Genomic DNA, 12,973 nt, shown 5'->3' with positions numbered 1-12,973 from the left:
TTGTGGTACTGTTTATGGAAGATAATGGCACCTAGGAGGTGGAGTTTTGCTGAAGAAGTACACTACTAAAGATGAGCTTTGAGAATTTATAGTCTTGTCTCTCTCCTCGTTCACCCTCTCTGTTTCCAGTGTATAACTGAACATGTGATCTCTCACTCACTGCTCCAGCTGCCCACTGTGCCGCCGGACTATGGACTTTCTTTGGAACAATGAGCCAAACTAAACTCCTTTTTCTATAAGTTGCTTCTGGTCATGGCATTTTCTTGGGGCAATAGAAAAGTCACTAATACATGGATTTAGGTTGTCATCCTGAAGCTACTACTTTATATCCTGACCTTGGGTAATTATCTCAATTCCTTAAGACTAAATTGCATTGCATACAAAACAATGGATAATGTCTTCTTTCCAAAGCTTTATAACAAGTCAGTAAAAGGGGAAAACTTAATAAATGCTTAGAAATTAGGTCCAATAGTCATTGAATAAAAGCTCTCTTGTGTTTTTAGAGAGCATAGAGTCTGGAACCCCTGTTAGCAAATCACAGGTCCTGTGGTGTTAGGATCCCTAGCCTATCTTCTCCATTGCTACAAAAGGATCAGATGTGGAGTCCACTTCTCTGAATAAATGTCTGAAGTCATGAAAAAGGGTATATAAGGAGCTTTTAACAGCACTTGACGCTTAGCACATGCAAAAAATACTGTTGCTATAAGAACATACAGTGTAAGATTTGAGAGAATAGATCAGTAACAATAGTAATAATAGACAAGTAATAATGGGTGGGTTATGAAAGAAAGGACTCCTTACTATGAGCGAGTTTTGATGTGAGGAGAGTAAAGATCCTAAGGACAGGTTGGCTGAGCACAGCAGAGTAAAGGAAAGGGAAACTACAGGCAGTGGAGTAGGTGCTCTCCGAGCAAGAAAAAGAAATCCCATATAGTTAGGATAGAATTTTGAAGACAATATGCAAACAGAGAATAAGAAAGACCTACCAGTTAAATCACATATACAGGAACAGTGAAAGCAATTTGTGATTTTTAAAAATATTAATGTAAAATAGATATTAAAGTACACTCAAACACATAATAAGGTGAGGATACTGAAGAGCATAAAAGCATAGAAAATAGCCCTGGATTCAAAGTGCTTATAGTATAAAAAGTAAGTAGTTCTCATAAGGAAGGGACAGACAAGTGTCTGTGTGCCACAGGAAGTACGATTATTTCCTTCTTTTTCATCACCCAACACTAGATCATACTAGATCATACTGCCACATGCTAACATAAGCAGCTGGCAGGACCTTGCCAGTGAATTGAGAACATTGACCAAGAAAATAGGAATTATGTTCACAGACAAAATAGTCACTTTCAACACAGTCATTACTTGTCATAGTCTAAGGCCCAATTCAACTTAATATTTTATCATGAGAGAATTTTTATCATTTATTAATATTATATCTAGAGTTGCATCTAGACACTGACAAAACTAGTGTATATAAAATAAGCAAAATACAGGAGATTAGAACAGCACAGCCTACAACAAGACTCAAATGACACTTTAAAATATTCCATTTAACAACAGTATATTCTCCTGCTTCGTTTATATGGACTTATATATTTATGTGAATTTATAGAATTACATAATCTGTGTTTCAGTGGTACTAACTTGAGAAAGGGACAATTCTAGTCCCATTCAGTTCATCTGTAAAGATGACTCTGAATAGCAACACCCAGATGATAAGTGAAATGCTGGCATGGAGGCTGCCGCATACACCCTGAGGTTGAGGATGGAGGGTCATGAGTATGAGGTCTGATACAGAGAACTTGTCTCAAACACAAACTAACAGTCAAAAGAAAGACTAGAACCAGAGCCAACAGAAGCACAAAGTAATGCAACGTACTCAAAGAAAAACAAACCTGCAAAAAAAAAACAATTGCCAAAAAACAAAGTCAAAATTAATAGGATGCTAGCAAGATAAGAAAAAGGAAACAGGAGAAGATAAAATGAGCAGTATCATAGGTCATTACAAGTAGAATAGCCATTAAAGAGTTAACCAAACACAGGTACGAGCTACCCAAGGTAGCTGGAACAAAATGCACCCATTACATCCACTAAATCAACAGGATGACATGGGGAAAATACTATGATTACCTTAGGAGATAACAAAGAACTCTTAAGGGCAGGTGGCACACACCTTGAATCTCAGGACTTTGGAGGCAGAGACAGGAGACTTATGTGAATTCCAGGAACACACAGTGAGACTCTTATCTCCAAAACAACAAACAAAACGAAATAAACCTTAAAACCATCATAATTACATGTCTACAGAAAGTTAAGAAAAGAAGGTTGTTTTCTTAATTTGGTATATTATCTATTTAGGAAATACCAAAGTATACATCATACTTGGAGGTGAACTTAAGACAGCAACCTATGTAAAATGCAGTTGCTTTACAAAGCATTTATTAATGCTGTACCTTTAATTTTTTATATCATTTTGCTGTTACAGAAAGCAGTCACATCATGCTTTATCAAAAACCCACTCAAGAATTATTTCTTTCTGCAAACATAGACATCCATTTCATTAGTATGCAGACTTGTTTTCAGATCACTAAGTGGTAATAATACTTTAATATTAATTCCTGTATTGCCAATAATATCCATAAGTTACTGGATTTATACACCTAGTTTATACACGCATCCCCAGAACTGCAGAGAAACTTCTCAGGAAATAGGCCAGCTACAAAAACTGTAAAAAGTAGACTAGGATGTAGCATACTTTCCATGTTTTCAGATTTGATTCATCCTTTGATTATGTAATTGTCAGTTTTCACAGTGGTACTTTATGTAAATGTATAGTACAAAACGGTGTATCATCAAACCAAACAGCAATCCTAAAAACCAGACATTCCGACACAGCGCAATCAATAATGTCCCAATTTGAAACTGACAACCTGAAGAACAGTAAGCAAATAGTTAAAGTCTTTTTATTTTATATTAAAGCATCATGTTTTTATAAGAGCAAAGTCCTTCTATGTACAGGAAGAACACTTCAGTTCTTAACACGCAACAGCTGTGGGTTGAGTTGATCTAATTCAGGGAGCTTTTGTTGGTGTTGGGACAAAGGATGGAACACACAAGGCAGCAAGAGTGAGAGCAGCCAGAAGCACCTCAGTTACACTGGATAGATGGTTTGAAGGTTCAGTGACTTCACATTCAGACACATTTTAGTGTCAACATTTGTAAAGATTTATTTATTTATTTGTTTGTTTGTTTGTTTATATGATGAGTACACTGTAGCTGTCTTCAGACACACCAGAAGAGAGCATCGGATCCTATTACAGATGGTTGTGAGCCACAATTTGGTTGCTGGGAACTGAACTTAGAACCTCTAGAACAGCAGCAGTCAGTGCTCTTAACTACTGAGCTGTTTCTCCAGCCCCTTGTGTTACCAAGTTTTTTGTTGTTGTTGTTTTTTCGAGACAGGGTTTCTCTGTATAGCCCTGGCTGTCCTGGAACTCACTTTGTAGACCAGGCTGGCCTCAAAGTCAGAAATCCACCTGACTCTGCCTCTTGAGTGTTGAGATTAAAGGCGTGCGCCACCATACCCCACATGTTACTAAGTTGATCATGGCCCCCACATGCATTCTGTGACTCCATGTGGGATCAAGACACACAATTGATGGAACAGATTAAAAAAAAAAACTTGTACATATGTCTAATACAAATTGGAACTAAAACCACATGTAAAATAAAAAGCCATCCATTCAGTCTACATTGAACATAGCTGTTAGCATTCACTCTTTACCTTTATTGTCTGTCTGCTGGTCTGGAATCGGTGATCGCTGACCTGCTGTTGATGGAGGAGCTTCTCGTTCGCTTCTTTATACTCCTTAGCAGACGCCTCTGCTGCTCTCCTGGCGTTCTGAAGCAAACTGTTCTGTTGCTGCAAGGATACGATCCGTTCTCGTAATGAAATGGTGCTGCTACTGGATTTCTGGGCAGGTAGATTTTTGCACTTTTCTCTGTTAACTAAATAAAAACAATATTCCTCATACTTTGCAATACCAGCTTACATTTATGAAGACACTGTCAGCTTCTCATTACACTCTTACCTCTGGCAGGAAGGGCACTGTGCAAGCTCTTCTGCAGGCTTCCACTCTTCTTTTGAAATGTCATTTTCTTGGTGTTCTTATTATGAGAAATACTCTAAATGTAAAAGTTCCAGAAAAGTTGGTTACTATTCAATGACAATGTCAAACAAATTCACACGTCACTTAAAGTATATTTAAGTAGGCAAAAATCTGTAGACGATAAGATTCTAGAAATGGTTCCTCAATTGAAAACCTCAGATATAAATCTGAATTTATATTTTAATATATAGAATAAATTTAAAGTTGAACTATCAAGTGGAAGACATAGACACAAAATCAGCTCAAATGAAGTAGAATTTAACCCAATACAGGACAGTTTAAAACAGTAGGGCAGGTGAAGCAACAATAATAAAATAGAGGCATTTAATGAGGTAGTCTCTGGGAGTCTGGGTATGTTGTTTTGATGTTTTTCCTAGTCCAATGTAGACTTAAGCTACTGCAAATTGAAGCTGAAATGGTGATCATAGTAATATTCTTCTTGCTTTCATGCTGGGGGTGGGGTGGGAGCTCATACTCAGGAGACCAAGCAGGAAGATTACCTCAGGCCTCAGACCAGCCTGGCTTACATGGAGAACTCCAAGCTGTGGCCTCCGGAGATAAAAGGGGTGTCATGTGCAGCATCAGTTATGTACTTTTTTTCGGTACCCATCCAGGTACAGATAAAGACATCCTATGCTGCAGAAATCTGCTAATTTTTAAAAAATTATCCTTGGATTAATATCTAAGAGTTAGACAACTGGGTTGTAGCTACAGTTTGGTCAAAGCAGTAGGTACGTTTTTTCAGGAACTATCAGACATTTTTCTGGACTGCTACTTCGCTGCACTTCATAGTCAAACCAGCAAGCTTGAGTTCTAGCTTCTCTGCATTGGCGTCAGCTGGGGGTCAATCTGCATCGCGTTCACGGAGCATTCAGATCTGCCCCCCTTTCTCTTTGGGTGAATTATCTGTTCATGCCCTGCCCACTCCTAACTGGGTTGCTGTATCTTGGATGGATGGAATTTGAGAGGTCTTCATAGAATTCAAAATATGAAACCCTTATCAGATATTGGGTACCAGCTACTCTTTCTATTCTGTTTTCTCACCTCTTAAGTAGAAACTTTGCTTAGCAAAGGCAGATAATTTTAATATACTCTAACGTACAGATCTTGGTTTTGGCATCAGGATTTAAATTCTTCATTCATCAAACCCTAGGTTCAAGAATTTTCTCTTGAATTTCCTTCTAAGAGCTTTATAACTTAAATGCCATACTTTTTTTTTTATCTGTGGCACATCAGGAAACCTTATATATAAGGTATGAGGTTTAGCTATATATTCCTATTTTGCTTAGGAATAGCCCACTGACCCAGCATTATTTGTCAAAAACTACCCTTCCTTAATTGAAATATGTGTGTCGGGGGAGGGGTTGTTGTATTATCTCTTTTTATAACTGAACCAATTTTGGCAAATTAGAATTTATGCTACCCTTTATGGGACAAATAAAACCAGTTATTTTCTAGTTCTGTAATTCTTATTTGTATTATTCAATAGCTTTACTTCTTTGCTTCTTTCTTTATTAACATGCTCTGTCTTATTCCATGTTGTAACCTGTCCATAATTAGTCACTGAAGCACTTAGCAGTGACAGTTGGATTAAAATGAATATCATACACACACACACACACACACACACACACACATATATATATATATATATATATATATGTGTGTGTGTGTGTTCTTTTAATATGATGAGTGATTGCCAATTGCATTCTGAATATTTGGGGTACTGTGTATGAAGACTATAGATATTATTTGCATTTTGTTTGAGAAGAACTCTCATATTACACTGTTGAGACAAGAGGCACAACATCAATTATACAAGTTGAGAATGGATGCCCAGTCTCTAGAGACACTGTAGATGAGGAGGGATACATCATTACTGCTTTGCAGGGTGGAAGTCCAGGCGCTCAGGTGGGCCTCTGCTGATGCTACTGAAGCTGGAAGACAGAGGGGGCCTTGTTAGTGCTCTCACCTGGCCTACTATGACAACATGAGGAGGCCTGGGAGCTTGTTAGATATGAGGTAATGAAAGTCCCCTTCTTGCTTTGCTTATGAAATCACCCAGCTAGAAAGGAAAGGGGCATCTCTTAGATGGTGACATATGTCCACAACTTCTTTACAGTCTCCAGTGAAATGAAGTAGATGGAGTCATTACCATTAGCTCCCCCGTGGATCCTCTTATACTTTGCCCAGATAGGAGGAGGAGGAGGAGGAGGAGGAGGAGGAGGAAGAAGAAGAAGAGGAAGAGGAGAGACAAGAGCTAACTCCTTACAGATAAATGACAAGAAGATCTAGGTACTTAATAGGCCTTTAATGATGGAGGTGAAGGTGGAAGTGGAGTGAGTGTTTGGCTGATACAAGGTAGTGAATTATGTAAAGTTTTCTGTCATGCTAGGCTAATCTTCTCTGCATCTTCTGGCTGGAAAGAATATGGTTTAACTGGGGACTTTTATAGTTTTTTATATTACAGTTTAAGGATGTAGGTGTCTCAGTTGTCTATATCCATTATATAAGGAACAAATCAAGAGTTCAACACTATGTTGAACCTCAATTCCTAAGGTTCCCATCTAGATGTTTTTCCTTTTCTTTTAAAATTTAGAGTAGGTTGTACTAGTTTATATCTATCTTCCTATTTACATAAGGGGGACGTTGACAAATTAGACCATATTAATATATGTTACCACCTTATTGAAAAGGAACCATGTAGGAGGGCAAAAGGCATAGGAAAAATGTCATGTGTATGTATATACATACTATATATATTCAACAAAATCCTGTAGTATCTAGCATATCCTATATATAAGAAAAATAGATAAATTGTGAATATAATGAATAGAAATGAAAATACAGTCTCCTGAAGAATTATAAATTGTAAACAACAACAAAGAAAAGGTTCAATTTCTTGGTAATTATAGAACACTAAAGAAAACCCTCAGTGGTGAACTTCAAATCACATGCCAGTGGCTGCAGTGGGAGAGCCTAACGGACCAAAGGGTGAGATTCTATAACTTGCTGGTGGGGGCACTGAAGCCCTCCTGGACTTAAAGAGAATAAAAGGCACCGACCAGAGTCTCAGAAATTTACTAGCCATGGTATGGAATTCATGTTTGAGCTTTTGCTACAGAAATGACCATGTTTATTCACAAACAAATGTACAAGAATACTCTTTGCAATTCTATTTGTAGGAAATATGAAGTGAAGCTTCTAAGTTCCAACAGTACAGTAGACAACAAAGCACTATTTATCCTATTCATAAGGCGGGAAGTCAATGAACTCTGAGTGGCAGTGAACACAAAATGCCAGGGACCAGAGGCTTTGTCTCCTACTCATAAGTCTCCAGAGAGGAGACTTCATCAAAACTTGAAGGGAGCAAACTGATAATACAAAGGAAGTGACTCGATTTCAGTCAAGGGCTTGGTGAGGAAGTCTAATATTTTCTACACACACTGGCTATCATTTCATTATGTTCTGTTAAAATCGTTTGTAGATTTATGAAAAGGGTTTACATATGCTTGTCATATCACTGAGAACTTGAGTGTCTTCCATTTACAAGTTCATTAGGCTGTATATGTATAGTGATAATAAACAACTCAGTCTATTAAGTAATATGGAGAAAAATAGCAACCACAAAAAAGTTAAAAAAAATTTTTTTTTAAAGCTAGAGTCTTTCACTATATAAACCAGGCTAGGCTGGCCTCGTACTCCTAATCTCCTGCCTCAGCCACCAAATAGTAATGTCTGTAGAAACCAGCTAGTTACCATTAGTCAGGTGGCAGAGCACAGGAAGAATATAGCTTTATCACAATGACAGCTAGCAAAAGTAAACATTTCTTCATTTGTTATAGTTCATATCCTTAAACACAATAATGAGCTTATTGTTTTTTTAACATTTCCTATTCCTTGAAATAAGACTGTCTTAAGATTTATACACCTGGTGTTTATTTTCATTTTACCTTTGCAAAATTGCAAACAAGTGTTTGAAGATGATTCAAAAGTGAGTATTTTTGCTGTCTACTTTCAAGAAGACAGTTTTTTTTTTTTAGGGATTCAAATTTAAATAGTGGTACAATGCATCAATTTAAGTTTTATAGAGAGGACAAGGTTAAGAACGTACTGTGGAGCTAAGAAAAGCTAGCATACCTGCGGGGCCTTGATGTCCTCACATGAGTACGTCTGCATAGCTCTTTGTTGAGCACAGCTGCCTTCTGTTTGGTCAATTTCTTTCTGGTTTCTACCATCTTCGATAGGGCTTATATTCTGGGATGTTTCCACAATAATTGTTCCCAAATTTTGAAAGGTTTGTGTTTCAGAATCACTGCTTTAAAAACAAAACAAAATACAAGAATCAAAAAAAAAAAAAAAAAAAAAAAGGATAAAATGAACCCCAGCAAGACAGAGTTACATATGCACTTCTCCAAACATGGTGATCACTGTTGTTTGGTTCTCACTATTAAACTTATACATTTCAAGAACTTCATCAGGAAACTTGATCCCTAGCACAATATTCCCACCAGCCCCTTTTGGAAGTGTCCCTGCAGAGCATCAGTCCAGGAAGCCCATGGTGCCTGACTGCCAGTCTCCAAGCCAGGGCACACAAGTTAATTTTTTTCTTTTTTTACAGTAAGTTCCCTCCCCCCCCCCCCCAGAAGGTATAAAATTTTTATCTGTTGGGCCTTTTACCATGGGCTATAGTTTTATTCCTTATATCTGAAATAGTATACCCGCTATGAGCCAGGAACTTTTGTCTACAAAAGGGTTAAAGTAGTAAATAATAAAATAGGGGGAAACAATCCATGCCTTCATATACCTTGCATCATAGTAACAATCTGGACTATAAGAATATCCAGATAAGGATGAGTAAAATACACAGTACATGAGCAGTGATGTGCTCGAGAGAGAAAAACAAAGGAAGCAATGAAGCGATTAAACATTTGAAGATCATTCACTGGCCACCACAGACATGCAAATTCAAACTACACTGAGATGCCATCTCACTCCGGACAGAATGGAAGTCATCACAAGAACAAATAACAACAAAACCAACCTGGCAAGGCTATCAATGAAAGAGAGAGAACTCTCATGTAATGCCTAAGAAAATGAAAACTAGTCCAACCACGGTCAAAATCAGCATAGAAGTTCCAAACTAAAACTAGATCTCCCATATGGTTCAGCTGGACCATTTGTGGGTACTTACCAAAAAGACTGCAAGTCACTATGCCAAAGAGATGCTTGCAGAATAACACTGCAGCGCTACTCACAAAAGCTAAGTTATGAAACCCAATTGAATGCCCATCGACTCAGGGATGGATGAAGATGATGTAAAGACAGAACAGAATTCTTTTCCAACATCAAAGATGAAGTTATGTTGTTTGAAAGAAGATGGCTACAACTGGAGACAACCACTAAGTGATAAGTCAGTCTCAAACAGACAAATCTCATGTTTCCTCTTATTCACAGATAAGATTTTCCACAGGTATCTGAAAGCATATCTGGTGCTGATAGTTGATTTGGTAGTTTGACCAAGAGTGGCCCCCACAGGCTCATTTATTTGTATGCTTATTCATCACAGAGTAAAACTCTTGAACAGGATTACAGAGATTAGGCAGTGTGACCTCATTAGAAGAAATGTGTCACTGAGGGGGGTCGGGGGGGGGGGGCTTTGTGGTTTCCAAAGCCCAAGCCAGGCTCAGTCTCTCTCTGTGCCTGCTGCCTGAGGGTGAGGATACACAGCTCGAAGCTACTTCTTCACTGGGCCATGCCTGTAACAGATTTTGTTGTTATTTGTTTTCATAATGCCCCCATTCTGCCTGGAGTGAGATGGCATCTCAGTGTAGTTTTACCTGCCTGACCCCCCCCCCCCCCCCAATGAACCATGCCTGCCTGCGTGCTGACATACTCCCTGCCATGATAATAATGGACTAAGCCTCTGAAACTGTAAGCAAGTCCCCAACTAAGTGCTTTCTTTAATAAGAGTTCCCTTGGTCATGGTGTCTTCTCACAGCAACAGAACAGTGACTAAGACAATGGAAGTGAAAAGTTTAGGGAAACACAGAGAGAAAAGGAGAGAAGGGATGGACTATGTTCAAAGCATATAAGAGACTTGTATGAAAATGTATATTCACGATTAAAATGATTTGGAAAAAAAACAAGCTTTGAGGTTGAAGAGGACATAACAATAACTTTTTCACGTAGATACATTTAAACTATTTTACATAGATACATACTCTTTGATACATCTTTAGGGAAACAAAACAGCTCATGGCTTGTCCTAATTTTCCTATTCTAAATGATTTTGAGATGCTTCACTGCCTTGGTCTCTCTTGAACATGCTCTAGCTTATGCTAACCTAGCAACAAAGTGAGAATTCAGATTCACATCCTAAGAACTCTACGTTAAGTGTTTCTTAGAAGGACTTCTTGGGGCTAAACTTGTATAATTCTCTTTGGCATGTCCATTCTAAAATAGACTCATACAGTATTTCTACATATTGACTATTAAATATCTATTTCTTCTAGAGTCGCTAAACAACAGACATTTTGTACTCAAAGTGAACTGTTCTGAAGTCTTATTATATATACAACAGGATCTTCCTAGTCTGCTGACATCTTTGGAAATCATGATTCCACATTGTAAAGTTTTTCTCCACCTCTCATATTCTGAAGTGTATCTACTTTCTGATTTTTGAGGGCCATTTTTAATGACAAAGTTGATAAGTATGCCTTGTTAAGGTTCAGATACATTGTGTTTAAAGGTGAGATAAGATGTGGGCTGGGTAACAGGTCAGTGGTAGAGCACTTAGCATGAGGAAGGCTCTGTGCTCAGTCCTCAGTATAGGCCCAGGTTAGAGAAAAAGGCATAGATCTGCCTGATAAAAATTTATTTTCAAGAACTAGGCAGACTTTCAGAAATCAGTTGTTGGGGTGGTTTGACTATGCTTAGCTCAGGAAATGGCACTGTTTGGGGTGAGGCCTTGGAGTAGGTGTGTCACTGTGGGTGTGGGCTTTAAGACTCGCATCCTAGCTGCCTGGAAGTGAGTCTTCTCCTAGAGGCCTTCAAATGAAGACATAGAACTCTCAGCTCTTCCTGTACCATGCCTGCCTGGATGCTGCCATGCTCCCACTTTGATGATAATGGACTGAACCTCTGAACCTGTAAGCCAGCCCTATTAAATGTTGTCCTTAAAAGAGTTGCCTTGAAGCCAGGTGTGGTGGCACATGCCTTTAATCCTAGCACTCGGGAGGCAGAGGCAGGTGGATTTCTGAGTTCGAGGCCAGCCTGGTCTACAGAGTGAGTTCCAGGACAGCCAGGGCTACACAGAGAAACCCTGTCTCAAAAAACCAAAGAGTTGCCTTGGTCATGGTGTCTGTTCACAGCAGTAAAACCCTAACTAAGACAGTGTGTGTATGCATACACACATACACACTTGCGTCTTTGGGTTAATGTGTATTTGGGTTTGTGTGTACTATGTACACTCACATTCATGCAGGTGTACATGCATACATGTGTGCATGCCAGTAGGGGCCTGAAGTTTACATCCTATGTTTGCTTCAACTGCTCTTAACCTTTTAAGAGACAAGGTCTCTCGCTGATCTCTGAGCTCACCAATTAAATAAACTCTGTGACCAGTGAGCTCTAGAATCTACCTGTCGCCACATCAAACCCCTCCCCAGTTAATGAGTTATAGCTGTGTGCTATAAACAGAGAGACAAACAAAACCACATCCTTTTTGTGAGTGTTAGGGATCTGGACTTGTATAGAAGGTTTCCTGTCTGAGCCATCTCATCAGCCCTAATTCTTCTTTTAAAACACATTTTTAAATCATTATTTTTTAATGTCCTGATAAGATAGTTAGGCTTCATTTAAACTATTACTTCTGTTGTTTTTTTTCAAAGTCAGAATAGCAACTTATCACATTTATAAATTCTTTCCATATACTAAAATTTAGCTTCAGAACAGTAGACTCAATGCAATTACTTATTCTGTTATTTTATTAATATTGTTATTTGTATTTGGATAGAAACGATTGAAAACATTTCTTTGAGGTAGAGATGGAGCAGTGTTTCATTTTCCTCATTTTCTTCCATTTATCATTTTCAAAGTCTTATTTCTTGTTTACGATGTTTCATGCAGGCAGGATACACTCACTGATGTGAAAGCTCTATAGTAGATGCCTTCAGAAAGCTCCTATTCTCACCAGGAAAGAGCAGCTGATAACCACAATGCATTAAAGGTTATGCAGTGTGCTGCTAGGTAATCAGAGCTGTTGGAAGACCACACTGAGCAGAGGATGAGCAAAGTGCAGGGTCCAAGACACAAAGAGGACAAGGCTGCTATTTGGAACACAATGGTCTCTGGGCAGTCTTAGAGAAGGGGTACAGGTAAAGGATGAAAATACATTCCACACAGAAGGTAGGGTATGCCCATACAGCTGAGACACCTGAGATGCAGACATCCCTGCTCAGCAGGAAGAACTGGCAGTTCAGTGTGGCCAAATAGCCTGGTTAGGAAACTGGACAAATGGTGAGATACATGCCCATGTTGGAACAACACAAGCGGTGAGGGTGGTCTGTGGTTTTAGAAGAAACACATGATGAATTCCCAATTGATGGGATGTTGGAAATGAAGACTGCATTCAAGGATGAGTCCAAGTTTTCCTTTGGTATAAGTGAAAGAATTGCCATTATTTAGGAAGGGATTTCATATGAGGAACCTCAGGAGTATGGATTAGGAAATCAGACCCAAATTATTATGTTAAACTGACTGTTCCCTTAATTAATCTTAAATTCATGAAT

At 38.5% G+C, this 12,973-nt stretch overlaps 1 protein-coding gene across 7 annotated transcripts in view; it reads right to left on the bottom strand.

The window, feature by feature from the left end:
- Positions 1-12,973, bottom strand: part of Cntln (centlein, centrosomal protein) — a 250,137-nt gene that overhangs the window by 60,247 nt on the left and 176,917 nt on the right. For 5 of the 7 annotated variants that reach the window (XM_006538026.4, XM_006538027.4, XM_006538028.4 and 2 more), the window contains 3 exons: positions 8,322-8,499; positions 4,104-4,197; positions 3,797-4,020 (listed from right to left, as the gene is read on the bottom strand). In XM_006538026.4, coding sequence (XP_006538089.1) covers positions 3,797-4,020; positions 4,104-4,197; positions 8,322-8,499 — 496 coding nt within the window. The remainder of the gene's footprint in view (positions 1-3,796; positions 4,021-4,103; positions 4,198-8,321; positions 8,500-12,973) is intronic. The other 2 variants (XM_030253626.1, NM_175275.4) reach the window with 1 other exon arrangement.

This window comes from Mus musculus, chromosome 4 (assembly GCF_000001635.26).
Source record: "Mus musculus strain C57BL/6J chromosome 4, GRCm38.p6 C57BL/6J".
NCBI classification, from domain to species: Eukaryota; Metazoa; Chordata; class Mammalia; order Rodentia; family Muridae; genus Mus; species Mus musculus.
This window is presented reverse-complemented; position numbering and strand designations above follow the sequence as displayed.